This window comes from Plectropomus leopardus, chromosome 7 (genome assembly GCF_008729295.1).
Source record: "Plectropomus leopardus isolate mb chromosome 7, YSFRI_Pleo_2.0, whole genome shotgun sequence".
NCBI lineage: Eukaryota > Metazoa > Chordata > Actinopteri > Perciformes > Serranidae > Plectropomus > Plectropomus leopardus.
The window spans coordinates 10,173,317-10,187,643 of record NC_056469.1 but is presented as its reverse complement, the minus strand read 5'-3'; the positions used below and the strand labels follow the sequence as shown (position 1 = coordinate 10,187,643).

The 14,327-nt window shown below is 40.4% G+C and overlaps 1 protein-coding gene across 1 annotated transcript in view; it reads left to right on the top strand.

The window, feature by feature from the left end:
• The first annotated feature begins 6,894 nt into the window (after nt 1-6,894).
• znf407 (zinc finger protein 407) overlaps nt 6,895-14,327 on the top strand; it is a 164,796-nt gene continuing 157,363 nt past the window's right edge. The window contains 3 exon segments of the mRNA XM_042490229.1: nt 6,895-6,962; nt 9,283-10,002; nt 10,351-12,582. Of these exon segments, the coding sequence (XP_042346163.1) occupies nt 9,342-10,002; nt 10,351-12,582 (2,893 nt within the window). The 5' untranslated portion in view covers nt 6,895-6,962; nt 9,283-9,341.

Below are 14,327 nucleotides of genomic sequence, written 5' to 3'. Positions count from 1 at the left end.
GCGGCTTGCATGTGTTGTGGTGTTTGATGCCAGAAAACCAAGGAGCTCCCCCCATGAATTCATCACCAGACTGTTTCAACTCAGACACTCCCAGTGAACACAGAACACGAAGCGAGACCTGAATACTTGGTCACCCTTCTGACGCATTAAAATGTAATTTCTTCCATGTTGATATTCTGGCAAACGCTGTAGCAGAAATTGGCCATTGTAGTGGCAGGGATAGTTGTCATAGTAGTCTTTGGAAAGTATATCATCCTCCAGCTGCCTTCTGTCCAGTTTTACACTAATCCCACTCACTTCTTGAATTCAGGGATCCTGAGATAGGAAGCAGCTTCTTTCAGATCCAGCAGAAACCTGATCTGTGTATCAGCTCTGGTCTGGCCCAGATCTGTAAAGGGAAATGTCAGAACTTGAGTGACAGGGATTAGTGAAGCTAGTCTGTAGGAATGCTACTGCGCATGCCATCCACTTGGGATGCAGGTTTACTACAGATGGGACAAAAGAATGGGGAGGACAGGAGCAGAACATAACTGAGATACGGACAAAACACTGTAGTAAATTAGAGCAAAATAGAACTCAGGCTAGCAAAGAGAACTGATAGTCTACACTTTACATGTAAGTGAGTTCACCATTAGTGAAAGAGCTGTGTGTGTGAGCTGAGATCAGCTGTGTTCTCCTGAGAGTTTCTCCATATTGTGGGACTTTGGGTCACTGATATCCAGTTCTTTTAAACATTCTCTTTTAGACTAAATCAAAGCCAAAATGTTCCACAATTTGTGTCCTTGAAACCCTCAAACCCAAACATTACTGCACCCCATTCTGGGACTCACCTTTTAAACATGGCTGTGTGTTTACACAGTGAGGTGATGCATTTTGGGGTTGTGGTGACCTCATGGTCTTACACAGCTGCTGCTACGATAATGAAAGAAAATTCTAGCATGCACACACATACACACACATCACAGACAGAAAAAAAGGGGGGGGGGGGGGGGGTCCTCATATTGCATTACTACTCATACTGCATTAAGGTGTATATGAGGGTGGGAAAAGGCTACACATGCAGAGTTGTTCATTTTGCCACTCCAATGTTGGCAGGACTCATAAGACTATGATTCCTATTTTTTAAACAATGCGTAAGGTATTGAAAAAAAAACACTTGAACACTTCTGCAGAACCCAATCACCAGAATTAAGGTTGGCACTGTGCATTTCTAAAAAACACAGATATATAACATGTGTACATTATTATGTAGTGGATATGATGAGGCTTCAATCTTTACATTTCAAAAAACTCTTGGTTAACATATAGTTATGTTTAGGCACTAAAACACTTGGTTATGGTTCGGAACAGACCATGTTTTGGCTTAAAATAACCGGTTCTGACGTCACAATCGCTGCTGGAAATGTAGCAATGCCCCACTGAACAACAACCTGTTTTATTGTAGCTTAGCAGCTGTCTCACCTGTCACACTATATACCATCCCAAAAACCTGTAAGTATCACCCAGCTTACGTTACCCAGCGTGTATTAAGGGGTTTAGTGAAAGAGTCAAGCCATTTTGGTGTTTGTGTGAGATCACAACATCACAATAAGTCCGTGAAATTCTGGCGGGACTGAAGAAGTAGTTTACAACTCTATTGGGTGGGTCACATTGGAGTTGACACCCAACCCGGGCCAACAGGTGGACTAACAATGACAGGTCACTTGTTACACATGGGGAATTGGCTACGCTTAGTTGAAAAATAAAAGCTTTAACTGTTGAATATCTATTGATCCATGAGAACCTACTACCCCAACATCAGGGTCAAACCTAATGTGCAATATTTACTGAAAAAGATAAAGGATCAAAACTAAATTGACGTACTGACATTGCCTGATCCCATGCCTGCATGTAAACAGCTTAACGTGGATATTATGGGACATCAGGTTTGGAATAAAGAGTTACAGGCAGACCAGCCAGGATACTGAGGTTTTATAAGGATCCCTCTTGTTATCAAGAATATCAAACTGGCCATCAATCACACATCCCAGCCATTGTGATTGGGAGCAGATTCAAATAAACTCCATGTAGTTAACACCAGTGTTGATGGTGCAGATGTTGTCCGGGTGCTTTGAAATCCATCCCAGAGCCATATCTGGCTATTCAGTTTGGAGTTGCAATAGCTGCATGAATCAGTTGTCATGGTTTCCACCACACCTTTTGGTTTCTTTAATGCTGCTATATGGTTGAAAGAACATATTGTGTTAGCAAGGACAACAATTTAATTCACCCTTTAGTTCTGCATAAATCACAACTGACACAGCTTGCTCTCCATTTTCCCACACAATATCAGTTCACAAAGCAACAGAAAGTGATATTTTTAGCCCTACATGACAAAGACAAGGTATTTATGTGATAAGAAAACTACATGAGGGCAGTTTCTGTAAAACCTTTCTGTAAAAAGAAGTCTATTTAAAGTCTAATTTTGGCTGGTTCTGTCAATTCAGACAAAAAAGGTCCTTACTTGGTATCACTGTGCTGTAATTGTGTTTGTATGAGCACTCTCTTTCTCCCTTTACTTCCCTTCCCTGAAACAATATTACAGCATTATCACTCTCTGGCAAGAGTCTTGTCTTTCAGCAAACCGTTTTTTTGGGAAATGTGTCTCAGCAGTTGCCATGGCACCACATACACACACACACACACACACACACACACACGCACACACAGTGCAGCTGTGGCTAGAGATTGCTGAAGTGTGATAAATGTGCTGATGGCTCCCTCTGATGGATTGAAGTCATTGTTAAAGTAAAACTTGTGCAGCTGAAGAACTCAGGGCTGTGTTTACCAAGATTTACACATGTTCTTTGTTTAATAGATATATACTAACGATAATAACAATAGTTTTATGAGTAATATGTTAAATAATTGTTTTTCTGAGATGGAGTTGGCTAAAGTCATCATAATTTCTTTTCTGAGATAGTGTTCTCAAAGAAATCCCACCTCTGATCTGAAGGGGAGTATCTGGATCAGTCTAAGAGCTGACTGCGTAATTAGCTGCTGTCTAGGTAAATCAGATGCTGAATACACACAGTTAGACACTACAAACTAACTGAAAATCAAAGAGCACATTTGTTCAACCATTTTCTGAGTAAATTTGGCCTCTGTGTTATATAATATTCCACCCTTACTCTCTTCAGTGGGCAGCCTCAGGTAGCATGAACACACTGATACAATGGTGGCTAAGCAAACTAAAACACAGACTTTTTTTCCTTGTGTAAAACAAAGTAGGGGGAATAGTGGGACATTTGAAGAGACAACAGGATCAGTCTTGCACTTCTATCAGTTGCCTGTAGCCTGTATCCTTACAACATAAGTGATAGTGTTCTACTGTACACGGCATATACGCTTGTTTCAAAGTTCATTCATTATCTGTAACCAGCCAGATAACCCGGAGAAAACCCTGGCTGACATGGGGAGAACATGCAAACTCCACACAGAAGGGCCCCAGTGGGATGGTGGGTTCGAAACCTGGAACCCTCTTGCTATAAGGCCTCATTAGGTATTTATTTCAGGGTTTATTCAATTAACGTCCCAGTGGACACGCAGGTGTTTTAAATAATTCTGCTTAATCGTATATGCTCATCTTAAAGTTACTTGAAGTAACCAAAGTCCTTATCAAGAATTGCTCAGGTGTCATTTATCCCAGCCTAAGGTGCACAGTCAAACTTTCAGGGAGATGTCAAGTGCAAATCAGCACAAGTGTAATCAAAAAATGAATGATGGCGGAATTTCATTTGGCTGCTTCTGCGTCAGGGTCCTGGTGCTATGCATGCTAGCTAACTGTCACAGCTTACATTGTTAATATTACATGTGCTTTTATGACAAATAAGGCTTATCATTAACTTGGTATCTTCATTGTCTTTTTGACAACGATGATCAAATAATCATTCTTAGTTTCCAAGACAATTAAAACTATTGTTGTGGAGGTATTTACTTTAACCTGTGCAATTAAAATGTTGTTTTATGGGACAGCATCATTGCATGACTACTGTGTCTTTGCATCTGGGTACTATATATCATATAACTGTGGATATTAAGACAACAGTCATTATTAACTAAAGGTAACAATATAAACATTGGTGGGCTTAACTGGCCTTGCCTTAGTAACCACTTTAAAAAGCATAAACTAATAGGAGTCATCTGTATTGTATGTTAAATGTTAAAATGTAACATGTTAAGGAACTCTAAAAGGAAGTAATTGCAGTTTTGTTGTGGAAAATGAACCCTTTTATAGAGTTAAAACAACATGAATCACTGTTGGCTGCAATGACGATGTGGCTGAGTTGCAAGAGAAGCCTCTTACAGTAGAGTGATAATACTACGTACATATAGATTAATTTTTGAGTCGACAAAGCTACTATTTATATAGGCTCTCTGCTTCAGAAAAAGAATGACACTACTGTTAAAGCTGGAAGGAAAACATGAATGACAGGAATATATATTAAGAACCAGTAATATCCTGGGAATCTTCGCTTTATCCTTCTTTCTTCATGGATCTGGAAATGTAGTTGACTGAGTGAAAGGCATTGCAACAAAAAAATCAAAAATCTGATGGAGACAGTCTGTTGATTTTATGGCCAAACTTTACAAGAAGCATGGCGGCCACATAGAGAAGAGACTGAGGCGGTGTCCACCAAAGCCAGCCTCCTCTCTTTTAAACAGACAACTAATGGAGAAAAATGAATGATGAATCCTAATGAAGAATGGGGGGCAGTGGAGGAGGGGGTATGTGTTCCCAACCATCCATGTCATATAATTTTGACTGTGATGAATTAAAGAAAATTATTGCAAAGTAAACTGTGTATTCATTGCAGGAGGTATCATTTATCACCTCCTGACCTGTCAGACTACTTAATCAATTAATGCCCGTGCATTAATCCATCTTCAGTCTTTCCATGAAGCTAACACTGGATGTCAAATGGAAGTGGTGATTCATCACAGGCTGACCATTTGAGGAAAAAAAAACACACTCTATCTGCACACGCAACATACTGAATCTACTTTTAATACAACAATTATCAAAAAAAAAATTACAATACTATAACATTTCAATAACAGTAGAGGAAGGTTAAAGAAATTGTTATGAAGTAAACATAAAGAGAGACACAAATGTGTGCACGTTACACAGAAATATTCAGATGCAAGATAAAAAACCATATATTACTCTAGGGCACAAAATATGTCTGCACACTGTCAAGGCTCCTAATGAAAAGTTCTTTTTTTATTCTAGTATGCATAATTTAGTGTCTTCTAGTAATGTGGTGGCAGAACTGAAACTTTTTCTGAATGCCAAGTGTGCATAAACTATGGTATCCAATGCAAAAAAAAGTTGATGGTCCTGTCTAAAGGGAGTGTTTGATTTGGCCGTCCTGGGCTACTGTAGAACATGGCAGACTCTATGGAAGAGGACCACACCTATGTGGATGTAAATGGCTCATTCAAAGGTAACAAAAAGACAACAATAATTATTTTCAGGTGATTATAAATGAATGAAAACCTAGTTATGAATATTATATTTCTTTCCTGCTAATAGATGCTCCTTAATTCTACACATAGAATTTTTAGTAGTTTGAATTTTTCTTTTACTCTACAACCATAAACTACAGGAAAACTAAAAGAAATATTGTCATCGCAATGTGGCAACATTTAAAATGTTATGTTTATCATTACGTTCAGTTTGCTTCAGATAACATTGTTGACAAAGTTCTTGTTCCATACTTTTCCCTGTGAAAAACAATTGTTAAAATGTGCTTTGGCAATACTGTTTCGGTATGGTCATGCCAACAAAGCCTCCTTGAATTGAATTAAAGATGATATGCAAGGAAAAAAGTAGGCTTAGTAGTTTGTGTTATATACACTTTTAAAAACTTAAAAAAAAAAAAAAAAAAGCACAATTCCATCAGCATTGTTGCAGAACTGTGACAAAAAAAGAGTTACAGGGTGATGTCATTCCACCTTAGGTCAATTGCCTTCACAGAAAAATAGAAATAAAACACTTTAATTCATATGCTTTGGGAATGTTTAAATTTTTGGAGGAAAGTTGCCAGGGAGATGTCATTAGTTGTTTGGAGTTATTGTGCCTTGTTCCCTTGTTATTTTGTTATTAGACTTTTTTTCTAGGTTGAATTTGGCCAATAACCAACAAAACAGTGTTGGTTACTGGTCGGCCTTACTAGAAAGAGAGAGAGAGAGAAAAAAAGAGAGATAGCTCAAAGGTGGACAGCCCCACAAATCCTGCCTTTTTTTTTTTTTTTTTTAAATCGCTGAGTTATCTCTGCTATTATTTTTGGTGATTGTGGGTCCTGTGGGGTGGGAGGAAGTACTGTTTTGAGCGCACCGTAAGTCTGTGATTCTTGTGCTTTTTATTTTCTCTTGTCTTTATTGTACATTATATGTTATGTTTTAATGATTAAAAATGCAAAACTGCTAATAAGAATTTGATTAAAAAGGAAAAATATAAATGCCCAAGTTCAAGAGCAGTAAATGTTGTATTTATATAAACTAAAACGAACCTACAAAATCCCTTCTATATCTGTGCAGGATGCTCCATTTGGCTAATCGTGTACCTTACAGCAAAACGTGTCCTTGAACGCCTCGCCTCCTAACTGCGTGTGTTGCAAGAGTTACAATGCTGTGCTGCAGCAGTGAACGCCTTCACATTACCGCTCGTGGCGTTCTGGCATTGTCCAAGAAGTCCTCAACTAACACACATTTCAATGCGTTGCCTTGTATTTCTGTTTTTGCATCAGTTTTCCCACCGAACAAGAATGCACCATGTGACCAAATCAGCTGGTGGAGAAAAAAAAGAGAAGTCGCGCGCACCGACCGCCCTGTCCTGTGACGCATGGCTCACGCTACGGTACGCCATTTGTGTCTAGCAGCAAAAAGCGCGGATCGTGGAAGTTGTCGTTCAACAAGAGGTAAGTTCAATTGATATTTGATTCTATAAGCCACTGACCGCTTGAGTTGCTTTTACTGAAACAATAGACAACAATCGGGGTTGTTTTCAAGCACTGTTTCGGCTGTATAGCGCACTATTTCAGAGGTCGATGTTAGCCTCCTTTTTGGGCCTCTGTGCTGCCGTCGTTTTCCAAGCCGTGGAGCGAGCAAGACCCGCCTCCGTCTCGCAGTGATTGGACGACACAGCCGATAAAGCGATTTAATTGGACGCAGTTTGCGTATCTCTAAATACAGTTCAGACACTCGCTAGTTAGCAAGCTAGCCACGGTAGACAGTAGTGGTATCCACAACAACTTCAACCGGTTTACACAGTGAAAGAGACATTTACGCGGTGAAAACAGTTTTTTACCAATTTTCTTTTTACACTGTGTCGGTGGATGGTTTGCGCTGTCGTTGCCATGCACTACGTACAGTCGAAAACATGTTCGGCTAACGTTGTTACTTTCATTTTTAAGCTAGTATCGCATGCCCGTAATTCAGCTAACGTCAACATTAGACAGAGTTAGCAAGTCGAGAATGTGGCTATGTTGTGTTGTTAAATGACGACGGAGTTGTACCAGGGTCGGGCACAGCGTTTTCCATATATGAATGTGATTTTAACAGGTATTACCCTTTGTCCAGTGTGAATTCCCAATGAAAACATGCAAACATAAGATCGACATCAGTTAAAACCCTAAATAAATAATCTGTAAGTCACCCTTCGTTTCGGCGTTCAAAGCACTTCACTTGGGCGACTCGATAAAGACATAAACAAATAAACACATCTCATCTTGATATAATGGTCCCCCTCTTAATGCTTGAGTCACACTGTACCAAAATACACAGTGGATGGCGGTAGTGAGCCCATTCTCAAAGTTAAACTTTACTGAAATAAAGTAGTCACTGTTTGACTTTCACAGAACCCCCTGAGCCCCGAAGATCACCTTAAACAGATCCTGCATCTACAGTTACAAGTACAGATAGATAGAGGCTTTTTAACAGAAACAATACATTAGCCGCTACACTAGGTGATGGACAGCATCCAATATACAGTATATGTCACTCAGATCCTTACAAATAAAAAAGGATGAAATAAAATAAAAGGATGAAATGTAGCTAAAATGTATATACAAATATTTTGAACCTTTGTGATACTTTACGCAGATTGTGGTAAATGAGCTGAAACTTAATAGGTGAAGGGGCTCCCTATATTTAATGTTTTATAAGATGGTGGCAAAAGCTGCAAATAAAAATAAATATAAATACATAAAAGGTTAAATGAATAATGAAAACAGGCAAATTAAGAAACACACAGACTGAGCACATATATGTGGTGAAAAGATGCATGCTTGCAAAAAGAAAATGCAAGCAAATAGAGAAACACTAAAAAGAAAGAAAGAAATACGCCTATTTTGAAATTCATGTTATTCCAATAATTTAAGACAGTCGGAAACACATTTGTAAACATGGACAAGTCCCCCCCAAATCCAAGAGCCAGAGTGGTAAAGGTCAAATTTATGATTTCATAGGGTATAAAGTAACAAAACAAACATTTTATGGGTCAGCAACCCAATTATTGTTTATGGAGTAACTCCAGACTTTATACTTGATAACATCACAAGTTTGAGACGTTTTTGGTTTTTAGCTTTGAGAGAGAAAGAGAGAGAGTGAGAGAGTAGCTCATGTTCACAAATATTGATTGAACTTTCCTTGGCTATGGAAATAACATATTGCAATTCCTAATTTGGATGGTGTTCCCCTTTTAGCTGGAGTGCACTGAATTGTCTCTGCCACAGTGAAATTACATTGCATCTTTGCCAACAAAACCCCAGAACATATTGAGACTGTCACAAGCATATAATGCACTAGAAATATGGTTATTCATAATTAAATGTAAGCTATACTTTATATACTTTTATTCTGCTAATTGTGGCTATGACTGCAGTTCTACTGAATCATGTGTAAAAGCATTTATTAGTGAATTTTAAACCAGCAATGCCATATGTGTGTTCTATTGCATGACTGTTAAGTGGACTTATTTTTCCTTTTAAATAAGCAGCAACAGTCAGCTTTATTGCTGGCATGCTTTTAACAAACAATTTGTGCCTGGAACCACTAGATGGCGACATTTCCATGTGTTAAAGCAGAAAGTGCTGTTGAAGTATTGATCTCTCCTCAGAAGCTTGTGGTTAATTATACAATTTGTGGCAAATGCACTAAGCTTGTTTACAGAATTTTCCATTCACTAAATTATGTTTCATATTAAAGATGCCAAACATAAGTTTTGTCTTTCCTTTCCAGGAGTCTGATCCAGCTTTGAGGATCAACTTTACTGTTGTATAACTACAGCAGGATATGATATGGATACGACAGTGAGATCAGAAAAAGAGGCTGTTGAGGACAGAGTGCTTGAAGATGACTCCAGTGAGGAGGTGCAGCCAGATGATGTGGAAATGGAGGAAACTAACTCCCCCAGCAGGGCTGCCAAGCCTGATGAAGCAGATGAGGAACTAACTCAGAGTATGCAGGTGGACTCTGTAGCTGAAAATGGAGATAGCCTCTGCACAGTTTGTGGCTTCTCCGCCAAATGTCCGAGATCACTGAAGATTCATTATGCAAGAAAGCATGGAAAGAACTCAAAGAATACCAGCAGAACTGCAAAACAAGCTGAAAAAAGTGAAGATATCTCTGATATGAATCCGGCTGAAATTGAAGTAGAAATGGAGACAGAAGATTCTGCTGAAGTTAAACAAAAACAGGAATCTGAGCTTGATGAGCTGAAATTTTCAGGCAATGACAACAGCAAGAACACAAATAGTTTAACCGAAAAGGAAACTGTAATGGACAAACCACAGGCAGATCAAGAGGAAGCAACACCTATCCAAGAGAGAAGAGTAAGCAAGCGAACCCCAAAACCTAAGATGATATATTCTTGCAACTACTGTGGACAAGAGTTTAGGGACAAGTCCCCTCTGGATGTGCATGTCCAGAGATACCACACCAAAGACACCCCATACACATGTGAGTATAAACCATTGTCCAGTTCAGTCAAAGTTGCCTCACACAGAATACATGAATTATTATATTTAAAGAAGAAATGTTCCATAAAAATATTGATAGATTTTTAGAAGTCCTAAGCATTGTAGCTAATTGCATCTAATTTCTCTCTTTGTGGGAGTAGTTACGCAATACTTTTAGTATAAGGTGTTAATTTAAATAAGAAATAGAAAATGAAACATGCAATGGTAAGTTTTTTCAGTGATACTGCATGCATTGTTCAAAGTTAGAATTGTGCACTTTTTAACTTAATTGTTTAAAGTTATGGTTGAAAAGAGACTTGCCAACGTGTATCTTTGAAATGTCTTTCAGTTGCAGGAGATGAGAGCATGGATGAAGAAAAGGCACCCGAGGATCCTGGCAGCACTCTGAAGGCCACTCCAACTCAAGTGGCGGTTAAACGTACGCACAGCAGGTTCCAGCTCAAGTGTACCAACTGTGATTTTAGGGTTAGCACCCCTGCACTGCTGGAGAGCCATGCTCGAGTCAAACACCTGAACAAGGAGTGGTACCACTGCAAATTGTGTAACTTCTTTTCAGCCACATCTGCGTGGATGGATGCTCACCTGTCATCAGAAAGCCACATGCAGCTGCAGAAAGGAGAGAAAATCACAGATTTAAATTCCTCATATGATCTTTACGTTGAGAGTGTAAGCAGGGGCGATGCTGGCGATGGTGCTATTGTAGATGATGTGGCTCAGGTGGCTGGTGGAGAAGGGGCAGCTACTTCAGCAGGAGGAGATCAGGAAACTGAGGAGGTTGCCAAAGCTGTGCTGGTTGACGAGGACGATTCAGAGCTTGAATCTCCCAAAAAGAAAAGAGGAAGACCAAAGCTAGGATCCACGACTACTTGTGGATACTGTGGCTTGGTTGTGTCCAACGCTACTAACCTCAGTGTCCATGTCCGCCGCAAACACAGCAAGGAGTATGGCTACAGCTGCACTCTGTGCAACTACAGCTGCGTGACCAAAGGAGACATGGATCGTCATTGTTTCACAAAGAAACACGTTAAACGTGCACAAGAATGTGCAAATAAGAATCTTGTCAACAATCACACGAGCGCGTCACCGCAGGAACCCACAACTGCAGAAGCCCAGGAACCAAACGTGGCTTCACAGACCACCGACAAAGAACCAGAGTCTGACATCACAGCCTCCAAAGAACACAGTGGAGAAGAGCAAAATGAGTCAGACAGCCAGAAAAAAAGTAAATATGACTCTGTTAATGCTTGCAGCCATTGCGATTTTGTAGCTCAGTCACTTCCTTCGCTCCACCTTCACGTCAAGAGAAAGCACACCAAAGATTTTGAGTATGTCTGCCTAGCATGTAGCTATTACGCTGTAACAAGCAGAGAAATGTCTCGCCATGCCAACACGGAAAAGCACAAACAGAAAAGCCAGAGATACCTGGAACCGCTAGGGAGTGAGGGACAGAGAGCTTTAGCAGACCCAATGAAGATGAAGGAGGTCATTGAGCTTGTGGGGGCAAACTCTAACCCTGAATGTGAACCTCTTAGCCCCACAGGAGAGTCTGACTCTTGTTCTGATGACATCCAAGCTGTGGTAATTCAGAGTACAGCTTCACCCTCTGGCTCCACAGAGCCTGCTGATGCTGTGGCTCGCGTGGCTAGCAGTGCAGATGAGAAGCAAACAGAGAGTGTTGCATCTTCCGGTCATGGTGGACCAGATCCAACCAGTGAGACAGTTGGACCTACAGCAGTGTGTGAAGCCCAGCAGGCTCCAAGAGATGTTCAGCCTGCAGTGGATCAGTCTGCACAGCAAGAGCGCCAGGAGGAAGGGGGCAAACAAGCAGATGAAGAACACTTGAATGCAGATGTCAAAAGTGACAGCTCTCATTCAGATACACAAATGTCCAAAGCCCCTCCCTTTGACGCCTGCATTGTATCCATGAAGGCGCTTGCTGAGCAGGAGCAGGAGCTGCAGGAAGGTCTGGCTCTCGAGGGAGAAGCTGCTGTGATATGTCTTACGGAAGGTTCATCGGTGCCCTCTGGCTTCCTGCCCCCTAATTCTTCCTATATCAAGAAGCTCAAACAAAAAGAAATAAAGATGAGAGAGGAAGCCAAAGTAATCTCTCGCATACGCTGCGAAGACTGTGGCTTCATGGCCGACGGTATCAGTGGTCTCAACGTCCACATCTCCATGAAGCACCCGTCCAAGGAGAAGCATTTCCACTGCTTGGTGTGTGGCAAGTCGTTCTACACCGAGAGCAACCTGCACCAGCACTTGACCAGCGCTGCCCACCTTCGCAACGAGCAGAACAGCGTGGAGGAGCTGCCAGAGGGGGGCGCGAGCTTTAAGTGCGTGAAATGCACAGACCGCTTTGAGTCGGAGCAGGAACTGTTTGTTCACATCAAGGAGAAACACGAGGAGCTTCTGAGGGAGGTCAACAAGTACGTGTTAGAGGACACGGAGCAGATCAACCGTGAGCGGGAGGAGAACCAGGGCAGCGTGTGTAAATACTGTGGCAAGGTTTGCAAGAGCAGCAACTCCATGGCCTTCCTGGCACACATTCGCACACACACTGGTATGTATCCTGCTTCTGTTTACTCACAGTCTTCCTCTGTCACCTCACACTCTCTCTATCTCACACACACCATAGACATACACCAATGCAGTATATATGCTGTGTTAAAGCAGGTCAAAGCTATTATCCCTAATTTGACATATGGTTTAAAGATCTAAAGGAGTGCCTTACCTTCTACGACTTCGTGTAAACACTACATGACAGCACAGTATGGAGGAAGGTGTTTACAGTGCTTTTCATATTAAATTCCTGAAAATATGAGATGGAGTTTCTAAACTTTCTTGGACTAAATTTTGATCAAAAAAGGTAAAAAAAAACCCCACTTACTTAAAAGCAGTCTACAACTTAACAGTTACTGCAAAAAAAATTAACCCTTTGAAATTTAAGCAGACTAGTTTGATTTCTTTGAAAAACATGGGTAAAAAGCCAATGACCAACTTGGTAAGTCATTTCATACAAATTGAAAGAAATTAGTAAAAGCTGACAAAGGAAATGACTGAAAAATTGGTTTAAAAAAAGAGGGGAGAATCATTATAAAATTACCAAAAACTAGAGAAAAAAATGTTCAGAAAAATATATTTATTATAAAATGACGTTAAAGAATTAAAAATAAAATGTGTAAAAAAAACCAGATCTGACCTGTGCTGTGCTGAGGAACATCTCAAACACAGCAAAATGAGGTTATGTCCGTATGTGTGAATACATTTTTTTTTTTTTTAGAAAAAAATCTGAATAATAGACCTTTAATGTCTTTTGGCTGATATGAGGACTTACACACATCAAGTTTTTACCAAAAACAATAATCTCTTTGTGTTGCTGCTCAGCTATTAGGCCTTTGTTTTTAGGTTCAACACAGCCTCTTCTTTGGCAGCTCAAGCTAATGTTAAAGCTACTATCTACTGCAGCCAGGTAATAGCAGTTTCAGCAGAGGTGAAGGTAAAGACTGATTGAGCTTCAGACCGGCAGGAGAGACGCTAATGGACCCCAGATTGGGATTCCCAGAGCAACGCTTGGTCAGAGACATGTGCGACTCATAATTGATGTGTCCATTACCAAGACTCAGTTGTAATTATAGTCAATAAGTCTCTGTAAATGTGTTAAAGCTTAGGCTAAAAGCATTGGAGGTCCAAAGAGAGGTGGGCTAATAATTTAAAATAATCAATGCAGACGTATTCAAAGCCTTTAATTTCCCTTGTGTCTGTATGTCCATGTTTGTGTATATGTGTGTGAGCGCTCGTATGCCTGGCGAAACGTGTGTATATGTCAGCCTTCATGGCTAGCTGATTATCCTCAATCCATTAAGATTTATCTTGTCATTTATAATGCAAAGCAGGGGCTGTGTCGGTCAGGGCTTCGGCAGGGAAATGTCCGGCAGGTTAAGAACATAGGGCGCTCCATTACTTTTCCCTGACCATGTGTATTAATTGCTTTTAAAATCAACTTAATGCAGGAACAAGATGTGAGGGCGCCATCAATAAATGCCCTTCTCTGCCTCCGATGGTTCATCCCCCTTTCAGCCCAAACTTTAATGGGACTTTAATTGAAGTCCATGCTCTGTGTTCTGCATGTGTGTACGTGACTGTACGTGTCTTTGTTTGTGTGTTTGAAGTGTCTGTTAAGTGGGAGATAAAATAGGATTGTTTCTGCTGTGAGATTCAGTGACAGTGGACGTTTGTGTAGGTATTGTAGCGTTTTGTTAGAAAACCTGGACATAATATTCCCTCGGTGTCCTTGCTAAATGCGGG